This window comes from Aulonocara sp. 'chitande type north' Nkhata Bay, linkage group LG22 (genome assembly GCF_057382095.1).
Source record: "Aulonocara sp. 'chitande type north' Nkhata Bay isolate Kocher_YH1m ecotype deep benthic linkage group LG22, A_spYH_male_GT1.1, whole genome shotgun sequence".
Lineage (NCBI taxonomy): Eukaryota > Metazoa > Chordata > Actinopteri > Cichliformes > Cichlidae > Aulonocara > Aulonocara sp. 'chitande type north' Nkhata Bay.
Window position 1 is genome coordinate 367843 of NC_141364.1, and position 24898 is coordinate 392740.

General features: G+C 42.8%; 1 protein-coding gene across 2 annotated transcripts; it reads left to right on the plus strand.

The window, feature by feature from the left end:
- Positions 1-1460: 1460 nt before the first annotated feature.
- LOC147303082 (saxitoxin and tetrodotoxin-binding protein 2-like) lies at positions 1461-24460 on the plus strand. Of its 2 annotated transcripts, none has more exons than XM_086281426.1 (6): positions 1461-1692; positions 2115-2260; positions 2350-2435; positions 4331-4471; positions 5078-5193; positions 24318-24460. In XM_086281426.1, the coding sequence occupies exons 1-6, from the start codon at positions 1576-1578 to the stop codon at positions 24390-24392; spliced, it is 681 nt and encodes a 226-aa protein (XP_086137552.1). In that variant the 5' UTR covers positions 1461-1575; the 3' UTR covers positions 24393-24460. The 2 variants fall into 2 exon arrangements, with proteins under 2 accessions (XP_086137552.1, XP_086137553.1); XM_086281427.1 differs by having other exon boundaries at positions 1463-1692; positions 5078-5197; positions 24318-24450.
- Positions 24461-24898: the final 438 nt, after the last annotated feature.

Consider the following 24898-nt stretch of genomic DNA (forward strand, 5'->3'; position numbering starts at 1 on the left):
AGAAAGCTAAGAAGAAAGCACATAAAAGAAAAGCTCCCCAAGTAGGGTTGAGACAAACAGAAAAATAGAACTCCCCAAGCAGGGTTGAGAAAAACAGAAAAAAGCACAGAAAAAGCTAAGAAAGTGCAGAAAAAAACCTAAGTAAGAAGAAACAGAGAAATAGAAGACAAGAAAGTCACAAAGAAAAACTAAGTTAAGGGAAACATATAAATAGAGGACAAGACAGTCCCTACATCATTGAGCCCAGCCTGATGAAGGCGAAACAACGCCGAAACGTCGCGACGGGCTCAATCACAAGCAGCTAGCAACTATAACCCAAGATGGGTAATTTTTTGATCAGGGGGCATCAATGCCCACTCCAGTCGAGTGAGAGTGCACCAACAGGGGACCAGCAATTGCTGGGACCCTGTTTCCTTTTCCACACCCTAATCAGCCCGATCGAACACTCCTATCTGCCACTTTGACCTTTTTATTCCGTCAAATTTTGACCCATTTACACAAAGTCCAGAACCGTTGGTGCTATCGACATGGGGTCTTCACCAGGGTGTCCAGAGGACCCCAACCCCCCCCCTGTAGATACCACTTTCATCCCTCTACGACACTTACTTTCCCAGTTATTCCATTTTATTCCGTCAACTACTGGCTATTACCCCCTAACCCTATACGTTAACCCTCATCATACCTGCAGTGGGCCACTGGAGGGAGACAAATCACCAAGCTCTGAGATTCAAATTTTGCACTACAGACCTCACAGTGTCTGTCTGTGTGCTTTGGTGTGTGTGTGTGTGTGTGTGTGTGTGTGTGTGTGTGTGTGACAGAGAGAAAGACAGACAGAGAGAGAGAGAGATACAAAGCTCTGAGATTCAAATTTTGCACTACAGACCTCACAGTGTCTGTCTGTGTGCTTTGGTGTGTGTGTGTGTGTGTGTGTGTGTGTGTGTGTGTGTGTGTGTGTGTGTTTGTGCAAGGTCAGAACTGCTTGTTCAACTTCTTACTATCGCTGTGGAAAGATTCAGATACAAATATCAGAACACGTTTCATAAAGAACAATCAGTTCTAAACAAGGAAAAGGTCATCATGCAGTATTCTATCATCAATAAACTTATATCACTAAAAGCTTATACTGACTACTCAGTACAGTTTTCCATTGACACTCTCCTAGCACCTTGAGGAGCTGTTGTTGTGATTTGTATAAATGAAACTGAATTGAACTGGTCAGTTCAAACACTGACAGAGTAGGTGTGATGCAGCTAAGTGGGAAACATGCTGATAAATAAAATAAATGAGCTTGTAAAAATATGAAGTAATAATAGTAATATTTACAGCAGTACTATCAGTAAAAAAAACCAAACGCAAATCAATACATGTGTAAGTGCTGAACATAATATTTACAGCAGTGTGTGGTTTGCTGCATCCTGCAGTTCAGAGTTCAGTTTATCTTCTATAAAAAAGCAAACAGACTCTTTGGACCAGCTGTGCTCAGTCTGCAGTCTTCATGAGACGCCTCTCTCAGAGTTTACCTCAGAGCTTCTTCCCTCCAGATCTCACAAACACAGCAGGCCCTCCTGATCCAGGATGCAGCTTTTGTTCAGAGTTTTTCTGCTGGCTCTGATTCTGCAGAGCTGCAGTGCTGAAGCTGCCGCAAAGGAATGTGACCTCCCACCAAAGTTGCGACAGGAGGTACTGCACAAGGTGGGAACTCACAGAAACATCTGCCAAGTCACTACTTGTTGACTGATACCTCTTTACAGTGAAAGGAGGCTACAAAAATATATTTGGTAATTTTTCGGTCTGCTGTGCAAAAATCTGCTCAATTAAGGCTAATTTAAAAATAGAGTTTTAAGTACTATGAACATTCAATGCATTCTGGAAAAAAAGCATACAGTCAAGGCAATTACAGCGTAAGAAGGTTAAATGTTTTTCCTTTCTTTAAAATGTCTTCAAGGTATTCATTACATTAAAAAGTATTTGCAGTATTATTTGTATCTCCTATGCAGTTTAAGCGCAGATGCTACCACACGGTTCTACTTTACCTACATTTCAAGTAATATTAGGAAACTGTAATAAATCCAGAAAACAAATGCTTGTGGGTTTACCCTAGTTCCTCCTCACAGGTGTTTGAGTCACGATGGGTTCTGGTGGAAGCGTTCTCAGATTATCCAGCAGGTCTGAGGTTGGTGAAGCATGCCAACAGCTCCCTGATGGAGATGAAGGAGGCATTCAACAATGAAACCTTTCTGTTCATCGAGAGAAACATAGTGTAAGTTTGTCAAACTGAGGACAAACAGCAGTTCAGTACCTGCTTACTTTCTGCAAAAGTTTTTTTTACTTTATTTATTTTGTTTACAGCTCTGGAAAATGTCTTGTGTTTCAAGTCAACATGTCCATTCCTGATCCCGAGACTTCCAACCACAGCATGGTTCTGGACAGCCCTGGTAAGTCCAAAACAGGCCCAGACTAGACCTTTTATTAAGACATTTGGATGTGAAAGCAGCCAGAGAAATGTAATTAAAAGATTTTTCAAAGTATAAAAACAACTTTCCTAATGTTGTTTGATTTTGGTTGGAAGTGAGAGGTTTGTTCTGATGATTCACAGCAATAAAAAGAAAAAACAAACACTAACACTGCTACCATGATGTCTGACCTACTGAGATAACACCACAGAGCACAGCAATGTTCTCAGTATGGCCACAAGGTAGCTAACATACCAGTGGCCAAGAGAGTTAGACCAGAACCTTGTGAAAAGGATTTTTTTTTAAACTTCCACTTTTTATTTATCAAGTGTTAGGTAATTAAAGTTGTCAGTTAGGTTTTTAGAGATCAGAATGTTGACATATTGGTAAAACCTCAACCACAGGAAAATTTTCTTTTAAAATTCCCTTTTGTATATTACAAAATTTGTACTTAAAAAAGGCAGAAATTGGAGTTTCTGATCTCCAAACTAAACTACAGAACTTTTTTTTAGGGGGACGCCTGTCTGTCTGTAGCATCTGATAGGTTTGTAGCTTGAACCTATCTGCTGGAACGTTGAGGACAATATAATTACACAGCAAAGCAAGACACAAGTAGGCAAGCTTCTTCATGTTTCTCGTGCACGGGAGAGAAAACCGGACAGGCGCCGTTCCTTCGCTTGACCCCAGTTGCTCTCGTCCGTTCTCCCGTACCACTGTTCTTTTATTGAGGTTACATGAATCTGCATAGGTTCATTAACATATGACGTCTACATACACACAAAGATTACTTTGCTTGTGTGTGTGTGTGTGTGTGTGTGTGTGTGTGTAGGGTCAAGATGTGACCCTGTGAAGACTCTGGTGCTAGCTGGTGCCAGGCGTCTAGCAGATCTATCTGAACAAAGAGCTCTTATACTTAAAGAGATATACGTGTGTTTGGTAACCCATATATCAGCAAGCTAGGAGGTGTGATCTATGCCAGAACACTCTTTAGAGGAGTGAACGCACTCCCCTCATGAGACATTCTTTCAATCTACAAATGATTATATACTTCTAAGCATATATGAGTAAATGTTTCTAAGCATAAATGACAATCAACAATACAAAACCTAACAGCATCAGTCATGGGGAACTGTCATGGTCCTGGGTCGTGCGACCCGGTGTTTTGTTTTTAGTCTATTTTGATGTTTATTGATTGTTTAGGTTCATTAAGGTAGTCCAGCCATTTGTATATATCACCCTTGCATTACGTCTCCCTTGCCCTTCGTGTGTTTATGTCTGTGCGTCTTGTACTGTCAAGTTCATGCTGTCAGTATTGTCACCTCCCCCTGTACTACGTCTCCCCGGTTCATGTCTCATGTTTCATGTTTCCTGTTTTACTTTGAAGGCCTGCATTCACTGTCAGTGTATTCAGTTTCACTCCTCCTGTCCTGTCGTTAAGTTCATGTGTGTCAGCTGCGTTCCCATGTGTGGCCACTTTCCCTGATCATCCCTCATGTGTATTTAGTCTCTGTGTTTCTTACAGTCTGTGTTGCGTCGTCTGTGTTCCCACCCTCCGTGTTTCCATGCCTGGTCTGTTGTCTTCCAAGCCATAGCCTCACCATCGTTTGTTCCCAGTTTAGGTTTCTGTTTAGCCACGTTATCCCTGCTGTATTTGTACACCTTGTTTTCAGCCATATTAAAGGCTCGCCTTCTGTTAAAGCTCACTCCCGTCTGCTCACTCGTGTACGCACCTGGGTCCATTACACGCATTCTCCACTCGTGACGGACCGTGACAGGGAACTACTTAAAGAGGAAAACAAAATCTTCCAACGAGGTCTCAACTGTTAGTCATTATTGTGGTGAGATGTTAATGATTTTTTTAAATGTGTTCCCATTAGGAGTTATGGAGTTTGGCGGGTTGGTGTCTCCATACAATGATCAGGGCCGAGCAGATGTTTACCAGGGCTGTGCAGACTGTCTGACCGTTGTCTACAGCGGCGTCTTTCAGGGAATTCCAGGAAGGCTGTTGCTCATCTACAGTAAGAATGAAACACCCTAACTTTACAGAGTCATCAGTGAGAAACTGAACAGAAAACTCATGCAAACAGGAGGCAGAAGTGTCCACTGTGCACTCAGCATCACATCATACCAAGTGAAACACAGACAGTGCCCTGAAAGAAATTCTCACTGAAAAAAGGAACATCTGAAAGAATTTGACTGTTTTTAAATGAGCAAATCCTAATAATAATGAAAGTTTCAGAAACTTTAGAGCTGAGAGTTCAACAGGATCATATCAACCAAGGGGACAATCTTCTGAAATGGAAAACACAAAGCAGAACTCAACACACTGAATTTAGCAGGTGCCCCACAGAGTGTTCTCATGAAGCTACAGTATTGTGAAAAGCCTTGAATGTTTCTGAAAAAGCCATGAAAAGGAACTAGACCACAAAACTAACTCCAAATGCAAGAGCACCGTGAATAACAAACCTTCCCCTTTGCTCTTGTTGCTATCTTTCTGTCACAAGTCACTCCTGACGCTCAACTCCACCCAGCCCACCCTGACTGCACTCTCCGTGGATGGTGGACCCCAAGTTTTTTTTTGTTTTTTTTTTCAGTGCTTTGAATTGTTTTTCTCTGCCTTTCAGGAAAAGAAGGGAAGCATACGGACACTGATGAGCTGAAGGCGGGTGAGAGCATCCACAGGAAGCTGGCAGAGTGCCTCAAGTTCAATGTTGAGACAACCTTCATATATGATGGCAAGGCAGGTGAGAGAGAAAATCTGGAAATTAGCTAGCATTTACACTACCTGTTGAAAGGGTTAGTGGTGTTAGTGTGAATAATGCCATTTTCTGCAGTTTCTTTGAAACTGCCTTGCACGGGGTTTGAGTTACATTTTCTCATTTTGTGGGTGTGATCCAGTCAGCCGGCACACGCACATAAACACCACTCCAAAAGTTTCCTGAACAGAAGACAAAACAAAATGATTAACTTCTTACTTTTCAGAGTTGTACGAGCCGGGGTTCACTGACTGATGCTACACAACAATCCAGCATCAAATAAGGTTCAGCCACCCTGTTAAATAGGGCACAGATAATGGGCTCATCAGCAGCAGGTGATTGTTGGCAGGTGTAGCTGGCGAGAACAAGAGTTCTCACACACACACACACACACACACACACACACACACACACAAAGAGAAACGGTCAAAGGAAAAAGAGAGAGATAGGGAGGCAACAACAGCAGGACCCTGTCAGAACAGGCAACATTTGGTTTGGGGGTTACCACCACGACAGCCACCAACCACCTTTCAGCCGCAGCTCAGTGCAGCAGCTTCGGCAATGGAGGTGCGGAACATGGTCCATTCGGACTCAATGTCCGCAGTCTCCCTCAGAATGCTGCTGAAGCTCTGCCGGAGGTGTACGATAAAGATCTCGGAGACCGGGGCACACCCTCACTATACATTTAGGCGCACCATCTCTGTCCATCGTCCTCCCCCTCCACCTGATTCAACTCACCACCAGGTGGTGATCTGTTGACAGCTCAGCCCCTCTCTTTACATATCCAGAATATGACTAGACACTCGAGTCTGGTGATACGATTACAAAATCGATCATTGACCTGCGGCCCAGAGCGTCCTGGTGCCATGTGCACTTATGGACACTCTTATGTTCGAACATGGTGTTCATTATGGCCAAACCAATTTGTCACATAAAATGACCTCTTCATCTTCTTTCTGCTGCAGCAATGACAGTACTGTTGATGAACTGCCTCTGTGTGAGTACATTGTAACTAGAGATGGCACGATACCACTTTTTTATGTCCGATACCGATATCATAAATTTGGATATCTGCCGATACCGATATGAATCCGATATAGTGTGTTTTTTTTAATCAATAAAACTTTTTTTTAATATCTTGCTGCATTTTGTATATGTTTATACTCAAGTTTAAATAAATAACAACACTAAAGCTATTCTGTTATACCTGTATGTAAAAAATACACTGCGCCCAAAATATTTCATAGTTCAGCAATACTGATCAATCTAATAAACTTAAACCTACTCCATCCTCCCTATTCTGGTATTTTAAAGAGTACTTAGCAGAAATATTAAGCAACCTAACTAATAGGGTTGCAAGTTCCCAGCAAAAAAAAATAGGGAACCACCCCCCACCCTCCACCTCATGATGCTTAATCGATGTAATCAAATTTAATTTGATGCAGGGGGAAAAATGCACAGAAATAAATTATTTTTTCAAGAATAATTAAATAGATTCAACATCTTTCTTCAACAGAATTGCAAAATTCACAGATGGTACTTTCCCAAAGGAAAAAGTACTATAGCTTACTAGGGTATATTAGACTTAACAGTTACTATATACAGTAATGGACTTCTATATATTTTACATCAGATTAAAACTTTGGGTGTAAGAGTCAGATAATTATTTATTAAAAGCTAGAAATTTTAAATGAGAATAAGAAAGAAAATTATGTCTTTGTGCCCCCTTTTCCCTGTTCATGCCCTATCGCCCACCTGGCTAAACTTTGCTAGATCTGCCCCTGCATAGTTACCAGCCGTCAGCTGTAGAAAAAGATCCTGGTGTAGAAAGTAATATTAAATAAATTCTAACAACAGCTTATCAAGCTTAAAAGTGCTGCTGTTGTTCAGCCGCTGGTTTCCTCTTTCTGGTGAGAAGTGGGCCAAAAACAAAGAAGACAGACGGAGTCGCGACACAAAAGCCGATCAGCTGATCATTAAGCAGTTTCACGATTGAAGTAGCATCAGGAGAGAGAGAGGCAGTCGCTCCATATATCTGTTAAGCTTAACACTGGAATGCTTTACAAACATTCAGAGATGAACTTACACACTTGCTTTACTTCTCTCTGGGATAACTTCCTCGGAGATGAAATGCTGGTGAGGCTACAAATACACACAGCCGCTCTATCACGTGATGCATACTGCTGCGAGGTGCTACGGTTATGAGCCGAGTTACGCCATGTAGCAAGTTTTGTGAGGTGCTTTTTTGATATTTAATGGATCGATTACATTTTTTATTTCTCGCCGATATCCGATCCAGTAATTTGAGTCAGTATTGGACCGATACCGATACGTAATATCGGATCGGTCCATCTCTAATTATAACATCATGATATCAACAACAATGGACCTGTTTTCACCCTACCCTGTACTGTCATTAATAGACGAGTTAGGAAAATATAACATTTGAAGACAATTGCAGAAAATAGTAATAAAACTAGGATGGGTGATATTGCCCACACATAATATCACAATATTATGATGAGTGATTAAATATTATCAGTGTATTCTCACGATAGCACTAAATTTCACGATATGACAAAATACAGAAAAATACACGGTAGCTTTGAGTGCAATAACTTTATTGTGAAAAATGGGTCCTTTTGGGTCCTTTTCTCTTGTAAAGAGTTCTAGGCCAGCCTGGTCATTTTCCGCGAAGTATGGCATACATCTACTTTGCCGGGGGGCGGGGGGGGCGGAGGGTGTGTTCCAACTGCAGGGGAATCACACTCCTCAGCCTCCCTGGGAAAGTCTATGCCAGGGTGCTGGAAAGGAGAGTCTGTCCGTTAGTTGAGAGTTTGATGTCCTTTGATGTAGTCTCTCTCTTCACTTGCATACCCACCACGGAGGCCGTGGAGACTGTCAGAAAACGACTACAAGAAGACAGCTCCTTGGAGGACAGGACCAACTTCACACCCGATCAGATCTGCACCCTGTTAGACCTCTGCCTCACCACTACATATTTCAAGTACAACGAAGGCTTTTACAGACAAAAACATGGCTGTGCCATGGGCTCCCCCGTGTAACCTATTGTAGCCAACCTTTACATGGAGGAAGTGGAAAGGAAGGCTCTTGGCTCTTTCAAAGGAAGAGTACCCAGCCACTGGTACAGATATGTGGACGACACCTGGGTCAAAATCAAGACACAAGAAGTGGAATCCTTCACTGCGCACATTAACGCTGTGGATAAAAATATCAAGTTCACCAGGGAAGACACAAAGGACGACTGTTTGCCTTTCCTGGACTGCGCTGTGCACATTGAAGAGAACGGCAACCTCAACATCGAAGTTTACCGGAAGCCCACACACACGGACCAGTACCTCCTTTTTGACTCCCATCACCCTCTGGAGCACAAACTTGGAGTAATTAGGACCCTACACCACCGGGCAGAACATGTTCCCTCTAAGCCCGAAGGAAAAAAGAAGGAACACACACATGTAAAGGAAGCACTCAAAACGTGTGGCTATCCTAAATGGGCGTTCTTAAAGTCAGCAAAGAGGCACAGAAAAGAAGACCAGACACCAGCGAGGGAGGATAAGAAGGACAGACGCAACAACATTGTCATCCCCTATGTAGCCGGTGTATCAGAAAAACTTAGGAGAGTTTTCTCCAAGCATGACATCCCAGTGTATTTCAGACCCAGCAACACGCTCAGACAGAAACTGGTTCACCCAAAAGAAAAAACGCCAAAACACAAACTTAACAATGTGGTGTTTGCTGTACAGTGCAGCGAGGAATGCCCAGACCTCTACATTGGAGAGACCAAACAGCCACTTCACAAGCGCATGGCACAACACAGAAGAGCCACCTCCACAGGACAAGACTCAGCAGTCCATCTGCATCTTAAGGATAAAGGACACTCTTTCGAGGATGCCAATGTTCACATTTTGGACAGAGAGGACAGATGGTTTGAAAGAGGAGTGAAAGAAGCCATCTATGTCCACTGTGAGCGACCATCTTTGAACAGAGGCGGGGCTTATGACACCAACTCTCTGCCATCTATAATCCAGTTTTGAGATCCCTTCCCAGACGCCTTAACGCCCACTCACATCCTGGGCCATCTGACCTCAGGAATTCGCATGATAAGGTGGGGCCAGGTTTCACAATGAACACACCCGAAATTCTGGCTGATTGGGTCCCACACCCAATTTCACACCTTGGCTCAGGCGATTAGAGGATCATCAGGGGGTCCTTTTGTCCCTCTGTGGGGGGAAACTCCCACTAGGTTTATATCTGGGACTCTCCACCATTTGACCTTAGAACTGAAGAAGCTTCTCGGATGAGAGGTGAAACGTCTTCAAGCAACTTAAAGAAGTCCAGACGCTTTTCTTTGCAAGCTCCTTTGACTACGATGACCTGGATGACTGAGAACCTTCACAGACATGGGAGTTTGCCCAACCAGTCTACATGTGTTTTGTGTACTTGGAGAAGGCATTCGACCGTGTCCCTCTGGGTGTCCTGTGGTAGGTGCTGCAGGAGTATGGGGTGTCTGGCCCATTGCTACGGGCCATTAGATCCCATACAACCCTCACTACCCTCACCTATGGTCACAAGCTGTGGGTAGTGACCGAAAGAACGAGATCACAAATACAAGCGGTGGAAATGAGCTTCCTCCAAAGGGTGGCTGGCCTCTCACCTTAGAGATAGGGTGAGAAGTTCAGCCATCAGGGAGGAGCTCAGAGAAGAGCTGCTGCTCCTTCACATCGAAAGGAGCCAGTTGAGGTGGTTTGGGCATCTGACCAGAATGCCTCCTGGGTGAGGTGTTCCGGGCATATCCCACTGGGAGGAGGCCCCAGGGCAGACCCAGGACAACCTGGAGAGTTTATATCTCTCAGCTGGACTGAGAACGCCTGGGTGTTCCCCCGGACAAGCTGGAGGAGGTGGCTGGGGAGAGGAAGGCCTGGGCTTCTCTGCTTAGGCTGCTGCACCCGCGACCCGGCCACCATGAATCATCATGAATCGTGAATGATGTGATATGGCATACCCCTAATTAGTAATACTAAGATAGTTATTTTTACAGGTGCTCTGATGAAATTTGCAAAAATGGTTGAAAATCAGCTGAACCATTTCCTCAGAATAATTTTCAGTGTGATAGATTTTCTATGTACAACTTGTTCCTGAAAGCAGTGAATGAAGCCCAGCTGTAAAGCTCTAGCAGCTCAGACTGAATATGCATATCTTCGTGTGCTGATGCAGAAAATGTCTAAATGTTCTTCTGCTTGATTCTGATCTGCTGCTGAGTCTCTCATTAATCAACATTAAACATTCATCTCTGTGCTACATGAACTTCACTGTGATTTTATTTCATAGCTCACCATTTTATTATCAAAATCTGATGACGTCTCTGAGTGAAGGAAGTGGCACTGGCAGGGATCGTTTTGTTTTGAACAGTAACATGACATGTGTAATGCACGTTTTTATCTGAGTGTGTTTAAGAACCTGAAGTTGAGAGTCTGGTTTAGAGAGAGTTGACTGTCAGTATTGAGACTAACAATAAAGCCATGACCCAAAAACACAGAATCAGAGCAGAAGCCTTCCTATGAAAATCATAAAAGCAAAAATCAATGACTCAGTAGTGTTGCAATGAATCAATTTCATTAGACTGAGCTTCTTTATTGTTCTAACAAATACGAATCAAATAAAATCGAAACAAAAACTTCAGAAACACCATCCTGTCAGATGATGTGGTTTGGTCCCTCATCTGTGGAGACCAGGGCTGTGTAGAGATGTTTAAAGGAGCGGGTGCTCAAAGTTAAAAAAAGGGGCACATAGAACCAGGCTGAATAACAACAACACACATTCCATCTAGAATCTAATATGGAATCTTATCATACTATATCACTGTCATCAGGTGGGGACAAAGCAAACGTAGGCCATGTTTTACCTGATGGGTACAATGTTGCTCCTGCTGATGATAGTGCTGGAGGGCAGGGCTCCACTGATCTGAGACTGTAGACGTTAAAGAGTCCACAGGAGAGATGGGAGCTGATCAAGTGTTATGAGATAATAATATAATTCAAAGATTGGTGACAGTGCGTGGAACTATAAGGCAACAAACTGTGAGAAAAAACTAGACTCTGCCTGTGACTCACTCTTTGCCTCTCTTCCTTCATCTCATCATCTCATCTATTACTCTCCACTTGCTGTCCATCTGAGAACAAGGCACAATTTGCTGTTGTATTAATCTGTTCTTTAATTATCCACACTCAAAAACTCCTGCACCCAATCCATAATAAAGTAATAATAGAAACCGTTATAGAACCAAAACATTGTGTTTATTATTGTTTTTATACTTGAATATCTCTGCAATGCAACAACTGGTACAGGTGTTATTGTTACCTGTGCTCTTTGTAATCCAGCTGCTGAGGGATCCACAGCCTCACACAGCTCCTTATGTAGTTGTTGCTGTTCTGAGAGTCTATGGTGCATGTGGTGTGATATGCCCATGTAGAAAGGACAGCACTGAGACGCTGGACTTCCGGTATGATGGCGCCTGTGTTTGGCTTTGCCGCTGCCGGCCGTGGTTTCTCTGTGCTGTTTTTTTCGGCCTTTTTGCTTTCGCTTTTTGTCACTAATGTGTTGGCTGCCCTTGTCTATGATCGCCTGACGCTATTATCCATCCGATCCTCTATGATAAGTCAAGATGCCTTATCCTCCTGCGGTATTTTCCATCCTCCACTGCCGACACCGGTGTCTGGATCTTCGTTAGGTGTCATCAGTGGCGCCTTTCTGTGTCCGCGCAAGTCACGGAGAAGGAGAGGGAAAAGAGCAGGTGTCCAGGTAAAACTCAGACTGTTCTGGAAGCGGGGACTAACTGTGCCTGGATCTATGAGACGGCGCTACCTCAGGAGTGTTCATCCAGACTCTCCTGTTGTTTGGCCTTCCATCCCCGCGGTGAGTGGAATTTATGAACGTCGCGGATCAAACTCTCTGTTTCTTCGTCCCCTAAATCGGGCCGCTTCTGTTAATAATATGTCTTCTACTTCGCTGAGAGTGGCGCTTTTCAACGCTCGATCAATGACTAATAAAACGTTCCTGCTGAACGATTTTATTCTTTCCAAGAAACTGGACTTCTTATTTCTAACCGAAACCTGGCAGCGCGATGGTGACTTTTCATCCTTCATTGAACTCTGTCCGAGTGGGTACTCATTCATCAGCCAGCCTCGGACGTCGGGTCGAGGAGGAGGTGTCGCTGCGGTGTTTGGAAGCCGGTTTTACTGTCGCGCAGTGTTGGTCGGACATTTTTCATCCTTTGAACTACAGCTGGTTAGAATTGGAAATAAAGATCCATTTTACTGCGCTGTAGTGTATCGTCCACCTGGCCTAAACACTATGTTTTTAAAGGAGTTCAGTGACTTTTTATCCTCGACTTTGAAGCTGTCCAGACTGGTTATAGTCGGGGATTTTAATATACACGTTGATGATGACTCTGACCTCTTTGCCAGAGGTTTCCTTAGCGTCATGGATTCTTTTCATTTTACTCAGCATGTGTCTGGTCCCACACACACCAAAGGACACACACTGGACCTTGTTTTTACTTTAGGTTTAAACATTGATTTTATTTGTACTGAGGACATTTTTATTTCGGATCATCATTGTATTCTTTTTAATCTGTCTTTTCATTTGTCCTTCTCTCCTATTCGACACGTGGTTAGCTCTCGCATCTTAACTTCCTCTAGTGCTGTTAAATTTTCCGATGCTTTTAATTTAGTTTTATCTCCCTATAATGATGTTCATTTTTTAACAAATCCTTTTAATAATCATTGTCTTTGTATTTTAGACAATGTTTGTCCTGTCAAAGTTAGACTAGTTCCGGTTTCAAAGTCGTCTCCCTGGTTAAATGACAGCATTCGCTTCTTAAAGCGTTGCTGCCGTAAGGTTGAGCGTTTATGGAGGAAAACGCGTTTGCATGTCCATCTCCTTCATCTAAAGGACCTTTTAGTCTCTTTTAACACTTCAGTTCGAGATGCGAGGGCGGCCTATTTCTCAGACTTAGTGTCTAAGAGCAGAGGTAACCCTAAGGTACTATTCGACACCATTAGTGATATTGTTGCTCCTGCTCCACCTGCTGTCCCAATTTCATCAAATGAAGATTGTGAAAAATTTCTTTCTTTCTTTGTTGAAAAAGTCAGTAACGTGAGGAACAGTATCTCTCCTTCTGTGTCTCTCTTGTCTGCTCCAACTCAAGCTAGGCCTGTAATGTTAGAAAGATTTTTACCTGCGTCCTTACCTGAGCTGGTCAAGTTGGTTAATTCAATGAAAGCATCCTTCTGCTCTCTTGATATTTTACCTGGATCTTTGTTTAAAAATGTCTTTCAGTCTATTGGTCCCTGTGTGCTCACAATTATTAATACCTCACTGGTTTCTGGTCAGGTCCCTGTTTATTGTAAGAATGCTGTTATTCACCCACTGTTAAAAAAACCTAAGCTTGATGCTTCTCTTCTCAGTAGCTACAGACCGATTTCAAAATTACCGTTCATTTCTAAGATTTTAGAAAAGGTTGTGGCTAAGCAGCTTATAGCTGTTCTAGATGAATACAGCATTCTGGATAAATTCCAATCTGGCTTTCGTAGAGCTCACTCTACTGAAACTACACTTCTTAGAGTCTCCAACGACATTTTAATGAGATGTGATGCAGGAGAATGCTCCGTTCTGTTGATGTTGGACCTGACCTCCGCCTTTGATACTGTGGACCATCATATTCTGCTAGATAGGCTGAGAGACTGGGTGGGTATATCAGGGGCTGCTTTGGACTGGTTTGAATCCTATTTGCATGAACGATCCTTTTCTGTGGCTACCTCTAAGTACAGTTCCTCTTCTACTTTTCTTGCCTATGGTGTGCCACAAGGTTCAGTTTTGGGGCCTTTATTGTTCTTACTGTATTTACTTCCTCTTCAACACTTATTGAGCACTTTTAAGGACATTTCGTATCACTGCTATGCAGATGATATTCAGGTATATATCTCCTTTAAGCCCCATGATGTTTCCAAGCTACAAATTTTGCACAAGTGCATAGACTCCATTAGATGTTGGATGGCTGGAAACTTTCTTCAACTAAATGAGGAGAAGACTGAAGTTCTTGTTTGTGCTCCTAAAACTTTTGTACCTAGTGTTATGGAAAACTTGGGTCCACTTGCTACATTTGCAAAACCGTCTATCAGGAGCCTTGGTGTTAGTATTGACTCAGCTCTGACTTTGGATGCCCATGTAAAATCTTTGGTTCGCTCCTGTTTTTATCATTTGAGAAACATTGCTAAGCTGAGTCCCATTGTATCGCGCTCCGAATTAGAAATTGTCATTCATGCATTTGTTTCATCTCGTCTGCATTATTGTAATTCTTTGTTTACTTGTTTATGTAAAGCCTCTTTGGATCGTCTGCAAGTTGTTCAGAACGCTGCTGCAAAGCTTCTGACCAAGTCCTCCAAGTTTTCCCATGTCACACCCCTGCTGATTCAGCTGCACTGGCTCCCCGTTAAATTCAGGATCCAGTTTAAGGTTTTGACCTTGACTTTCAGGGCCCTGCATGGACAAGCACCAACATATATAAGTGAACTTTTGCATCCATACATTCCCAGCAGGTCCCTGAGGTCATGTGACCAGGGATTGCTTGCTGTCCAGCACACGAGGCTGAAAACAAAAGGCGACAAAGCTTTTGGAACTGTGGCCCCCAGATTGTGGAACTCTCTCCCTTTGAGCCTGAGATCTGTGGACTCAGTGGTCACTTTTAAAAAACAGCTAAAAACCCATCTTTTTAAACTTGCTTTTAGTTGATTTTTATTTTTAGGTTTTAGCTTCTGTGAAGCACTTTGTGATTTTTATCTTGAAAGGTGCTATATAAATAAAGTTTTACTTACTTACTTACTTACTTGCCTTTACGCTGGGCTCCTTTTTTATTCTATTATTTTCCTTTTTTTTCTCAAAACATAACACTTAACAAAAGACTAATATATATTTCTACAATACAACATCATCAAAGTCTTTCTTTAAAAGTTCTAGCTGAAACCAAATCTGTTATCATGTAGTGGCAATATTGAGATCCCGTTTCTCTTTATTCTTTCGTCTACCTTGTGTTCCTGTTTCTCTTTATTATGTGAATGCCTTACTACATTCACACAATAAAGAGATCCTACACCCGTTTTAAGCACAAAGTTCAGCTTCTTCACCTCTTTTCAGCAGAAAATGAAGCTTCTACATCTGTTTTAAGCTGAAAGTCCAGCTTCTTCACCTCTTTTCAGCAAAAAGTTCAGCTCCTTCAGCTCTTTTTAGCAGAAACTTCAGCTTCTTTACCTCTTTTCAGCAGATAGTTCTGCTTCTTCAGCTGTTTTCAGCAGATTCCACTACACGGCATTCACACTACATTTTTGCAGGAAATGGAACTTTTTCTAGTTCTAGTTGCTCCGTTTCTTTGGTGGTTAACTACTCCCTCAGTTTTCATCCAATTTCTACCATTAAAACTTTAAACTGTTCCGCTCCTTCTGCTAATTCCTGCTATATCTTTGGGTTCTTATAACTTTTGTACTTTTTGAATTATTAAGCTTTTTATGCCATTTTTTGGCCCATTTCGATGAATAGGACCACATTACGAGTGTGCTCACTGATGTTGCTCGCCGGGGTGAGCTGTGTTTTAGCTCAGTGAGATGAGCAGCTGTTTTGAGACTGGGAGGTCTGGGTTTGAATCTCGGCCATGGCAACTTTTTCATGTCTTTTCAACACAAATTTCAGTTTCTTCAACCCTTTTCAGCAGAATTTTCAGGTTCTTCACCTCTTTTCAGCAGAAAGTTTAACTTCATCTTTTTTAAGCACAAATTTTAGTTTCTTCACCTCTATTCAGCAGAAAGTTCTGCTTTTTCAGCTGTTTTCAGCAGATTGTACTACATGGCTTTCACACTGGATTTTCGCAGGAAATGCAACTTATTCTAGTTTATTTATTTTTCTCCTTATGGTAACTGAGAGATGAGAGCCATTATATCTCCCTTTTCCCTAACCAAGAACAACAATAACATATAAAAACAGCTTTTTATACAACAGTATCAACTAAAGCTTGTACTTAACAGAGCCTACCTAATACAAAGAAAACAGCACACAGTTGTCATCAACAGTGTGAATAGCAACTGCAACATTCAGTGCTGTTAGCAAGGATTAGAACAATTACAATCTCATAGAGAAACAATAGAATAGAATAGAATAGAATTCAACTTTATTGTCATTGCACATGCACAGGTACAGGGCAACGAAATGCAGTTTGCATCCATCCAGAAGTGCTTTAGTGATATAGATATATTACAATATATATTAGCAATAATATAGATATGTGAGTATATTACAGAAATGGGTCTATTATGGTATGCTATAATGTACACGGTATGAGGTATGTTGTGAATATTCTATAACTATAAGTATGTACAGGTTGTAGTGAGTACAAGCTATGTACAGGATATGAACAGGATATAAATATGAAAAACTATACAGAATATGAAATAAATAACTTTACAGAATCTGAGATATACAGCTATACAGAAATGGGAACTATGCAAGTTGTAAACAGTTGTAGGATTAAAGATTATCGAATGTACAGAATGATTATTTACACAGAGCTATACAGTAGTGCAGTTAAGATAAGTGAGGGTGTAGATAGTTTCTACAGAGGCTATATAAAGTGCTAGTGGTTGTGAGTGGTGGTTCAGTCCATGTTATTATTGTGTGTTTGAGGGTACAGTTGTCCATTGTGGGTGTGTGTATGTTCAGTCCATGTGTTAACATGGGTCAGATGTCAGGAGGCAGAGTTCAGGAGTCTGACAGCTGTGGGGAAGAAGCTGTTCCGGTACCTGGTGGTCTTAGTCCGGAGGCTCCTGTAGCGCCTCCCAGAGGGCAGGAGGGTGAAAAGTCCATGTGATGGGTGACTGGGGTCTTTGATGATTTTCCCAGCCCTTTTCAGACACCGCTTCCTGTAGATGTCTTTTATGGCAGGAAGTGGTGCTCCGGCGATGCGCTGGGCAGTTTTCACGACCCTCTGCAACGCCTTCCGGTCCGAGGCAGAGCAGTTCCCGTACCAGACTGTTATACAGTTGGTCAGGATGCTCTCGATGGTGCAACGATAGAAGTTCACCAGGATGTCTGAGGACAGGTGGTTCTTCCTCAGAGTCCTCAAGAAGAAGAGGCGCTGGTGAGCCTTCTTGACCAGCTTGGAGCAGTTGGTTGTCTAGATGAGATCCTCGGAGATGTGGAATCCCAGGAACTTGAAGCTGCTCACACGCTCCACAGCCGTCCCCTTAATGTGGATGGGTGGATGTGGGTCAGCATTCCTCCTGTAGTCCACGATGAGCTCCTTGGTCTTCTCGGTGTTAAGCAGCAGGTTGTTTCTGTCGCACCACTCAGCCAGACGATCCACCTCCTCCCTGTAGGCGGCCTCATCGTTGTCACTGATGAGGCCAATCACCGCGGTGTCATCTGCAAACTTAATGATGGTGTTGGAACCATCAGCAGGTCTGCAGTCGTGGGTGAAGCGGGAGTAGAGGAAAGGGCTCATCACACAGCCTTGTGGTACACTGGTGTTCATCGTGATTGTAGATGAACAGTGGTTATCCAGCCGGACATGTTGGGGGCGGTTGGTCAGGAAGTTCAGTAACCATTTGCAGATGAGGGAACTGATGCCCAGGTCTGTCAGTTTCCTGATGAGTTGTGAGGGGTGGATTGTATTGAATGCTGAACTGAAGTCTATAAACAGCATTCTGGCGTAGGTGTTGAACTAAGTGCAAGTCAAAAAGCACCCAACTAACTAACGAGTATTAGCTTAGCATGTTAACTAAAAATTCTACTCGGGAAGAAAGTTAGTACTGATGCATCAAAATGCTTGTAACTTTGAGGGTACAGGTATGTGCTAGTACTGCTTACAATCAAAACAGATGTTGACAATTACCAGTATGAGAATGTTTTCACTAATACACATACAAAATTGACAACACCATCGCTCACAAGCACCTACCACCAGCTTGGGAGTATTTTTCGTTTGCTGAGGCATGCGCTGTGCAGCAATTTGGAACCTTAACCGTTGCAGTTCGGTATTTGTCCACCAGGTGGCTCCAACTATTCACAAAGCACATCAATTTTGAGGAACTTCATTAAGGTGTTTTCTAACTCTGTTACACTTATGTCACTGTTTCCTCCTCATGTCCTTACTGTGCATATCTGGAAAATGATATTTCATGAGTAATAATTTAAAAAAAATCTATACATATAAAACACACACACACACACACATACAGTGACATTTTAAATTATCTCCAGAATACTGTATATACTATGGCCACAACTTTGCATCATAGTGTTGATCCAGAATCCTTCCCTTATTATTTATTCCTAGTGCTATAATAATAATAAAGTAAGAATAAAACATAAAGTAATAAATATAAAATAATGTATTTATGATGATTCAGTTTGTTTGACTATCCTCTCTGTGCAGGCAGAAACTTTATTAAATGTTTAAACTGTAGAGATACAATAATGTTGCTGCTGTAAAATTAGCATTTTGTCCTATTTGAAATATAAATCTAATATAATCTGTTTCTCAATGTATTTTTAAAACAGTGATTTTTCCTAATATCATAATTATAATCATTCATAATTATGTGGATATGCATATTAGATAGTGTTCAGTCAAATATAAGTCCTCCACAAAGGCAGGAAAAGACCTGTAACTTACTTTAAAACTAAACATGTTCCCTAAAACGGTGACAGAGCTACAGACCCCTGACAGCCTTACCCAGCTAGCAGCTGTGACCAGCACTACTTGTGCAGTTAATAACAGGACAGGTAATGTTTGTCACGCTGTTGCACACACAGCACGCTCATTAGTTTCAAATTGTCAGTTGCCACAAAACAACTTACCAATGTGTCCATAATAAGCTAATACTGCTGTGTGCTATAGACTACAGTGTACGCAGTACAGTTACTTACTGGTTTTTGATGCATCAGTCTGCATCTCCCAGTTATTTTGTCTGTTTCTCCTACAGTTTCACACCTCTCAGGTGGAAAAAATGCGCGTGCACTTTGCGAGCTCATTTCTGGTTCGTAACCAGTGCGCTCTGCTGTCAAGGGCGATCATTGGGTAATGGTAGTCATGTGACTGATGCAAGCCAGATCCTTTAATCTAGCAAAACTATGATTAATAGCTAAATGTTATTATTGACCAATGTTCCCTCTAATTTTTCATGTGTCTGAGCAAACACACAAACTCCCTGAGCGTCCCTTGGACCGCTGTGAGCGACAGCAGATGTGTGCACTGTGGTCACGCCAGCATCTAATCCATCCAAGTTACATGGTTTATTAAAATAATCAAATTACAGCATTTACATTTATGTTAGACTACTTTTAATTAACTGCTTTAGCCCACTTACAATAAGATAAGATAAGATAAGATAACTCTTTATTGTCATTGCACAGTCATACATAGTACAGTAGTACAATGAAATTGGAAAAACTGTCCTACGTCGGCACTACATATAACACAACACGACACGATATGACACATCACAACGTAACAAACAACACAACACAGTATATTAACTTAGTATAAAAAAGAAGAATAAGTGTATGTGTATTGCACACTGTTATTATTGCACATTAATTATTATTGCACCTTGTTATAAATATAAATATTATTGTTATCGTTTTAAACATTGTTACCTCCCCCTAAAAAGTCCAGGGAGGTATCCAGTCAGGTCAGCTATTTACATTGATCAGGGCTATTGCCCTGTTGTAAAAGCTGTCCTTGAGTCTATTTGTTCGGGACCTCAGCAGCCTGAACTTCCTGCCAGACGGCAGCAGCTTAAACACCCGGTGTCCTGGGTGTGTGCAGTCCCGTAGGATGCTGCGTGCCCTCTTGAGACAGCGAGTGCTGTACAGGTCCTTCAGGGAGGGAAGAGGATGTCCAATGATTTTTTGGGCCATGTTGATGACCCTCTGGAGTGCCTTTCTGTGTGCTGTGGTGCAGCTGGAGAACCACACACCGATGCAATATGTCAGCACACTTTCAATGGAGCAGCGGTAGAAGACGGTCAGCAGCTCCTTCTTCAGGTCCATTTTTCTGAGGATTCTCAGAAAGTGGAGACGCTGTTGGGCCTTCTTTAAGACCGCAGAGGTGTTAGAGCTCCATTGGAGGTCTGTGTCTATGTGCACACCCAGAAACTTGAAACTGGAGACCCTTTCCACGCACTCCCCGTTGATGCTGACAGGCTGCAGCTCGGACTTCCTCCTTCTGAAGTCAACTACCAGTTCTTTTGTTTTGGTGGTATTGAGGTCCAGGTTGTTGTCTGCACACCAATCTGACAGCCTCTGAACTTCAGCTCTGTATGCAGTCTCATCTCCCCCTGAGATGAGCCCCACCACAGTGGTATCATCTGCAAACTTGATGACTGTGTTGTCTGGGTGGGAACTAACACAGTCATGTGTGTACAGAGTGTACAGTAGGGGACTCAGTACACAGCCTTGTGGAGAGCCGGTGTTGAGGCTGAGGGCTGAGGAAAGATGAGGCCCCACTCTCTCTGTACACGGTCTGAGAGGAAGTCTCTGATCCAGCGGCAGGTGGTGGAAGGAAGTCCAATTTCCAGCAGTTTATCTATTAGTCTGTCCGGGAGTATCGTATTGAAAGCAGAGCTAAAGTCAACAAAGAGCAGCCTGGCGTAACGGCCCTGCACTTCCAGGTGAGAGATGGTGGTGTGGAGCGTTGTAGCAATGGCATCTTCAGTGGATCTGTTAGCTCTGTATGCAAACTGGAGCGGGTCGAGTGTGGGTGGCAGGCAGGACATGATGTGACGTCGGACCAGTTTCTCAAAGCACTTCATTATAACAGGTGTTAGAGCAACTGGTCGGTAGTCGTTGAGGCTGCTAATGTTAGTACGCTTTGGCAGTGGGACAATTGTGGCTGACTTTAGGCACGGCGGGATGCAGGACTGGGACAGTGAAGTGTTGAAGATCTTAGTGAAGACCCCAGCCAGCTGGTCTGCACACTCTTTTAGGACCTTTGCGGTTACCCCATCTGGTCCGGTGGCCTTCCTGGGGTTCACTGCCCTCAGTCTGCGCCTCACCTCATATTCCTGCACTATGAGGCTTGGGCTGCTGCTGTCCGATGTTTTTGCTGCTGCTGCCTCTGGTCCCTTCACCTCAAAGCGTGCGAAGAAGTGGTTCAGCTCCTCTGCAAGCTCCGCGTTACCCTCAGTCAACGGGGTATTGCCAGGTTTGTAGTTGGTTAAGTGCTGAACTCCCTGCCATACCTGTCGTGAGTTGTTGGTGGTGAAGTGGTCTTCGATCCTTCTCTTGTACGCTGCCTTGGCCTCTCTGATGCCTCTTTTCAACTGAGATCTGGCTGCACTGTACTGCATACCATCACCGGATCTAAAAGCGGCGTCACGTTGCTTCAGCAGGACCTGGACCTCTTTAGTCATCCAGGGTTTCTGGTTGGAATACACCCGGAGACGTTTGTCCACAGTGACACTGTTGACACAGAAGTTAATATATGAGAGCACTAATGTTGTGTGCTCTTCAAGGTCCTGATGTTCGAACACGCTCCAGTCCGTGTTTTCAAAACAGTCCTGCAGCTGATGTGATGCACCTTCTGGCCAGGTTTTCACAGTTTTTGTGACTGGGGGGGCTCTTCTCCTAATGGGAGTGTATGCAGGGATCAACAGCATGGACATGTGGTCTGACAAACCTAGATGTGGTAGAGGGGTTGCTCTGTAGCCTTTTTGGATGTTGCTGTAGGCTTTATCCAATGTGTTTTTCCCCTCGTTGCACATTTAATATGCTGTTCAAATCTGGGGAATACTGACCTTAAATCAGCATGGTTGAAGTCCCCAGCTATAATGTGCACTGCGTTTGGATGGGAGTTCTGCTGGTTGCTTATTGTCTTGTGCAGCTCCTCCATGGCAGAGTTAGCATTAGCATCGGGTGGTACATACACGGCCGTTACCATGACAACAGTAAACTCGCGAGGTATGTAGACGGGTCTGCACTTCACAGTCAAGTATTCCAAATCCGGGGAACAGTGGCTGTCTACAGTCTTTGTGTTTTTGCACCAGCTGTCATTGGTGTAGATGCATAAACCCCCTCCTTTGATCTTACCGGAGTGGCCGTTCCTGTCGTGACGGTGAACCGTGCGGCCTGCTAGCTCAATAGCCGAGTCCGGAATTGATGGCTGCAGCCAAGTCTCTGTGAGTAATATTATGCTGCTGTCCCGTACACACTTATTGACTGCAATTTGTAATCTCAGTTCGTCGATTTTGTTGGTTATGGACCTGACGTTGGAGAGGAAAATACTCGGAAGCGGTGGCTTAAATGGCTGTTTCTTTAGCCGAGCTAGTGGACCCGCCCTGCAGCCACGCTTTTGCCTCCTTTGTTTACGTTTCCTCTTTGTCTTGCCGCTGGGAAGAACCAACCACGGAGACCCTGGAGCTCTTGAAATGAAAATGTAAAAAGTCTTGTTCATGATCTGTGTAGTATGTTAACACTATTGGAAGTAAAAATAACTTGAACTCCAATTTTAAAAACACAACTTTCTTTTTCTTTTTTGCATAAAGCTCTGACTTGTATTATGAGTCTGTGGTCTGGGAGAGAGTCTGTAACTCTCTGTCTGCAAAATATAGTATATAATGACCAATATTGGGCAATTAATTATATAGTTACTTCTTCAAAAAAGTAACTCAGTTTTTTGCAGCTTTTTTTTTTAATGCAGCCAAGGTGTTTTTAAATAAACATTTCAAACTATTTACAGAACAATCAGCTGTTCTGCATCAAATCTGATGCCACACAAATTATTTGTGCCACTCCAAAAAGAAATTTCTGTCCACTATGAGATGAAGGAGAACAACAGCCTGATACCTGCAGGCTTGACAACAGCAGATGTATCACTGCTGTAACACTTGTAACACTCAGCAGTCACCTCATTGTTCTGACATACACAACAAAACTATTGACTACACTACACACTAACTACACGCAATTTGCGCTAAACGTTGCAAATCTCTCACATCTCAAAACACCGCCGTCACTCCTAAAACTTCCCCCCGTGTCTTAACAGCTAGATGCCACGTTGCCATATCATTTTTTGATTGGTCAACATGGTACTTTTTTCGACCAATAGGAAAGCGTGGGGGGTTGGTTTTGTTTTTGCTCACAGGTGTAGAGTGCTTTCGAGCGTTATAAAACGCCGTTTTTACCGTTTCTTCCTGCAGTAAATAAACAACGACAGTATTCAGGAAGAAAAACAAACATTGCAGATATTTTATCATAACTCTGGTTTTACGTGGCCGATCAACACAATTTAAAAACTGCTATAAAGTCCACACTTTGTCCGTCAGTTGTTCCGTCTGTCCTGCTCACATCTCCAGTGGTTGTCCACGTTGTCATTAACGTGGCTTCACTCCACATCAGCCACGCTGCTTTGCTAGTTAAAACACCGGTGTCGGCACATAAGGACGCTGTCATCAACGACGTTGATTAGCTGCGTATATACGAATGTGAATCGCATCATTGGCTGGACTATGGGATAAGGTGGTATCGTTCTAAACACATACAGGAGCAGCCAGTGACTTACTGACTAACACTACAAAACAGACTTGTTGAAATTTTAATTTTAATTTCAATTCAGGTTAGATTATTTTTGTGCACAACGCAGATTTTCTGTGCGCAGAGACCGTGCCAGCAGTGCGCAATTGCGCACGTGTGCAGCTTAGAGGGAACATTGTTATTAAGGGGTACAGGCAGGACTCCACATACACACACACACACACACACACACACACGAAAAAAATACTAATAATTTTTTTAAAAAATTATAAAAATTTGCCTCAAAAAAAGGGTACTTGGGCCACCCATCAGGGAAGGGGCAGGTGCTCAAGCCCCTTCTGCCCCCACGTCTGCACATGCCTGGTGGGGACAGCTGTTGGTCCAGGCCTGCGTGGAAGAAGGTGGAGTAAAGCCAGTGGTGTCGTTAGGCCTATTTTAGGGGTGCTGAAGCCTCCCTAAAGCTGTGTGGCAGGTCAAATTGCTGACTCAAGTCTTGTCTGTGTTTCTGCAGATTTTTGTCTTGAAAAGAAGGAAGAAGAGAGAGACGCCTGAAGACGACGAGACGAGTTTTAGTTCAGAATCTTGAATTTGATCTGATGACTTTATTTCACTCTGAAGAGTAAAGACTGAACTGTAACCACAAACTTTCAGTTGTGTTTGATTTCAGAGGATACTGTTGAAGTAGTGTGTGTGTGTGTGTGTGTGTGTGTGTGTGTGTGTGTGTGTGTGTGTATTGGGATATTTTTGTCTTAAAATATTTAAGCCTGATCTTTTTAGGGCAAAGTCAGAGTCAGGATTCAGATTTATCAGGTTAAAATTACAAGAAAGGAAAGGAGGAAAAAATAAAAGGCAGAAAAGGAGATAGGAAATGAATGAAACGGATGAGTAAAAGGTGTGAAAAGAAAGCAGAGACCATGTAAAAGAGAAGGAAGGACAGAGAAATCATGAAGACGAAGAAAGAAAAAGAAAACCCTCGCCTCAGTTTAGTTTTATCAATATGTGACCAAATTACAGTCAGAGTGCTTCATACTGTAAAGAAAAGAATAATACTGAGAAAGGCTTGAAGAAACAGAAGAAGAAAACGAGGGTCAA

Bases quoted from the DNA above. Each gene is read 5' to 3' on its own strand.
- LOC147303082 (XM_086281426.1), top strand. From the start codon at position 1,576: ATGCAGCTTTTGTTCAGAGTTTTTCTGCTGGCTCTGATTCTGCAGAGC. The intron at 2,261-2,349 runs GTAAGTTTGTCA...TTTTGTTTACAG, and splicing joins TTCATCGAGAGAAACATAGT to CTCTGGAAAATGTCTTGTGT. The intron at 5,194-24,317 runs GCAGGTGAGAGA...GTGTTTCTGCAG, and splicing joins CCTTCATATATGATGGCAAG to ATTTTTGTCTTGAAAAGAAG.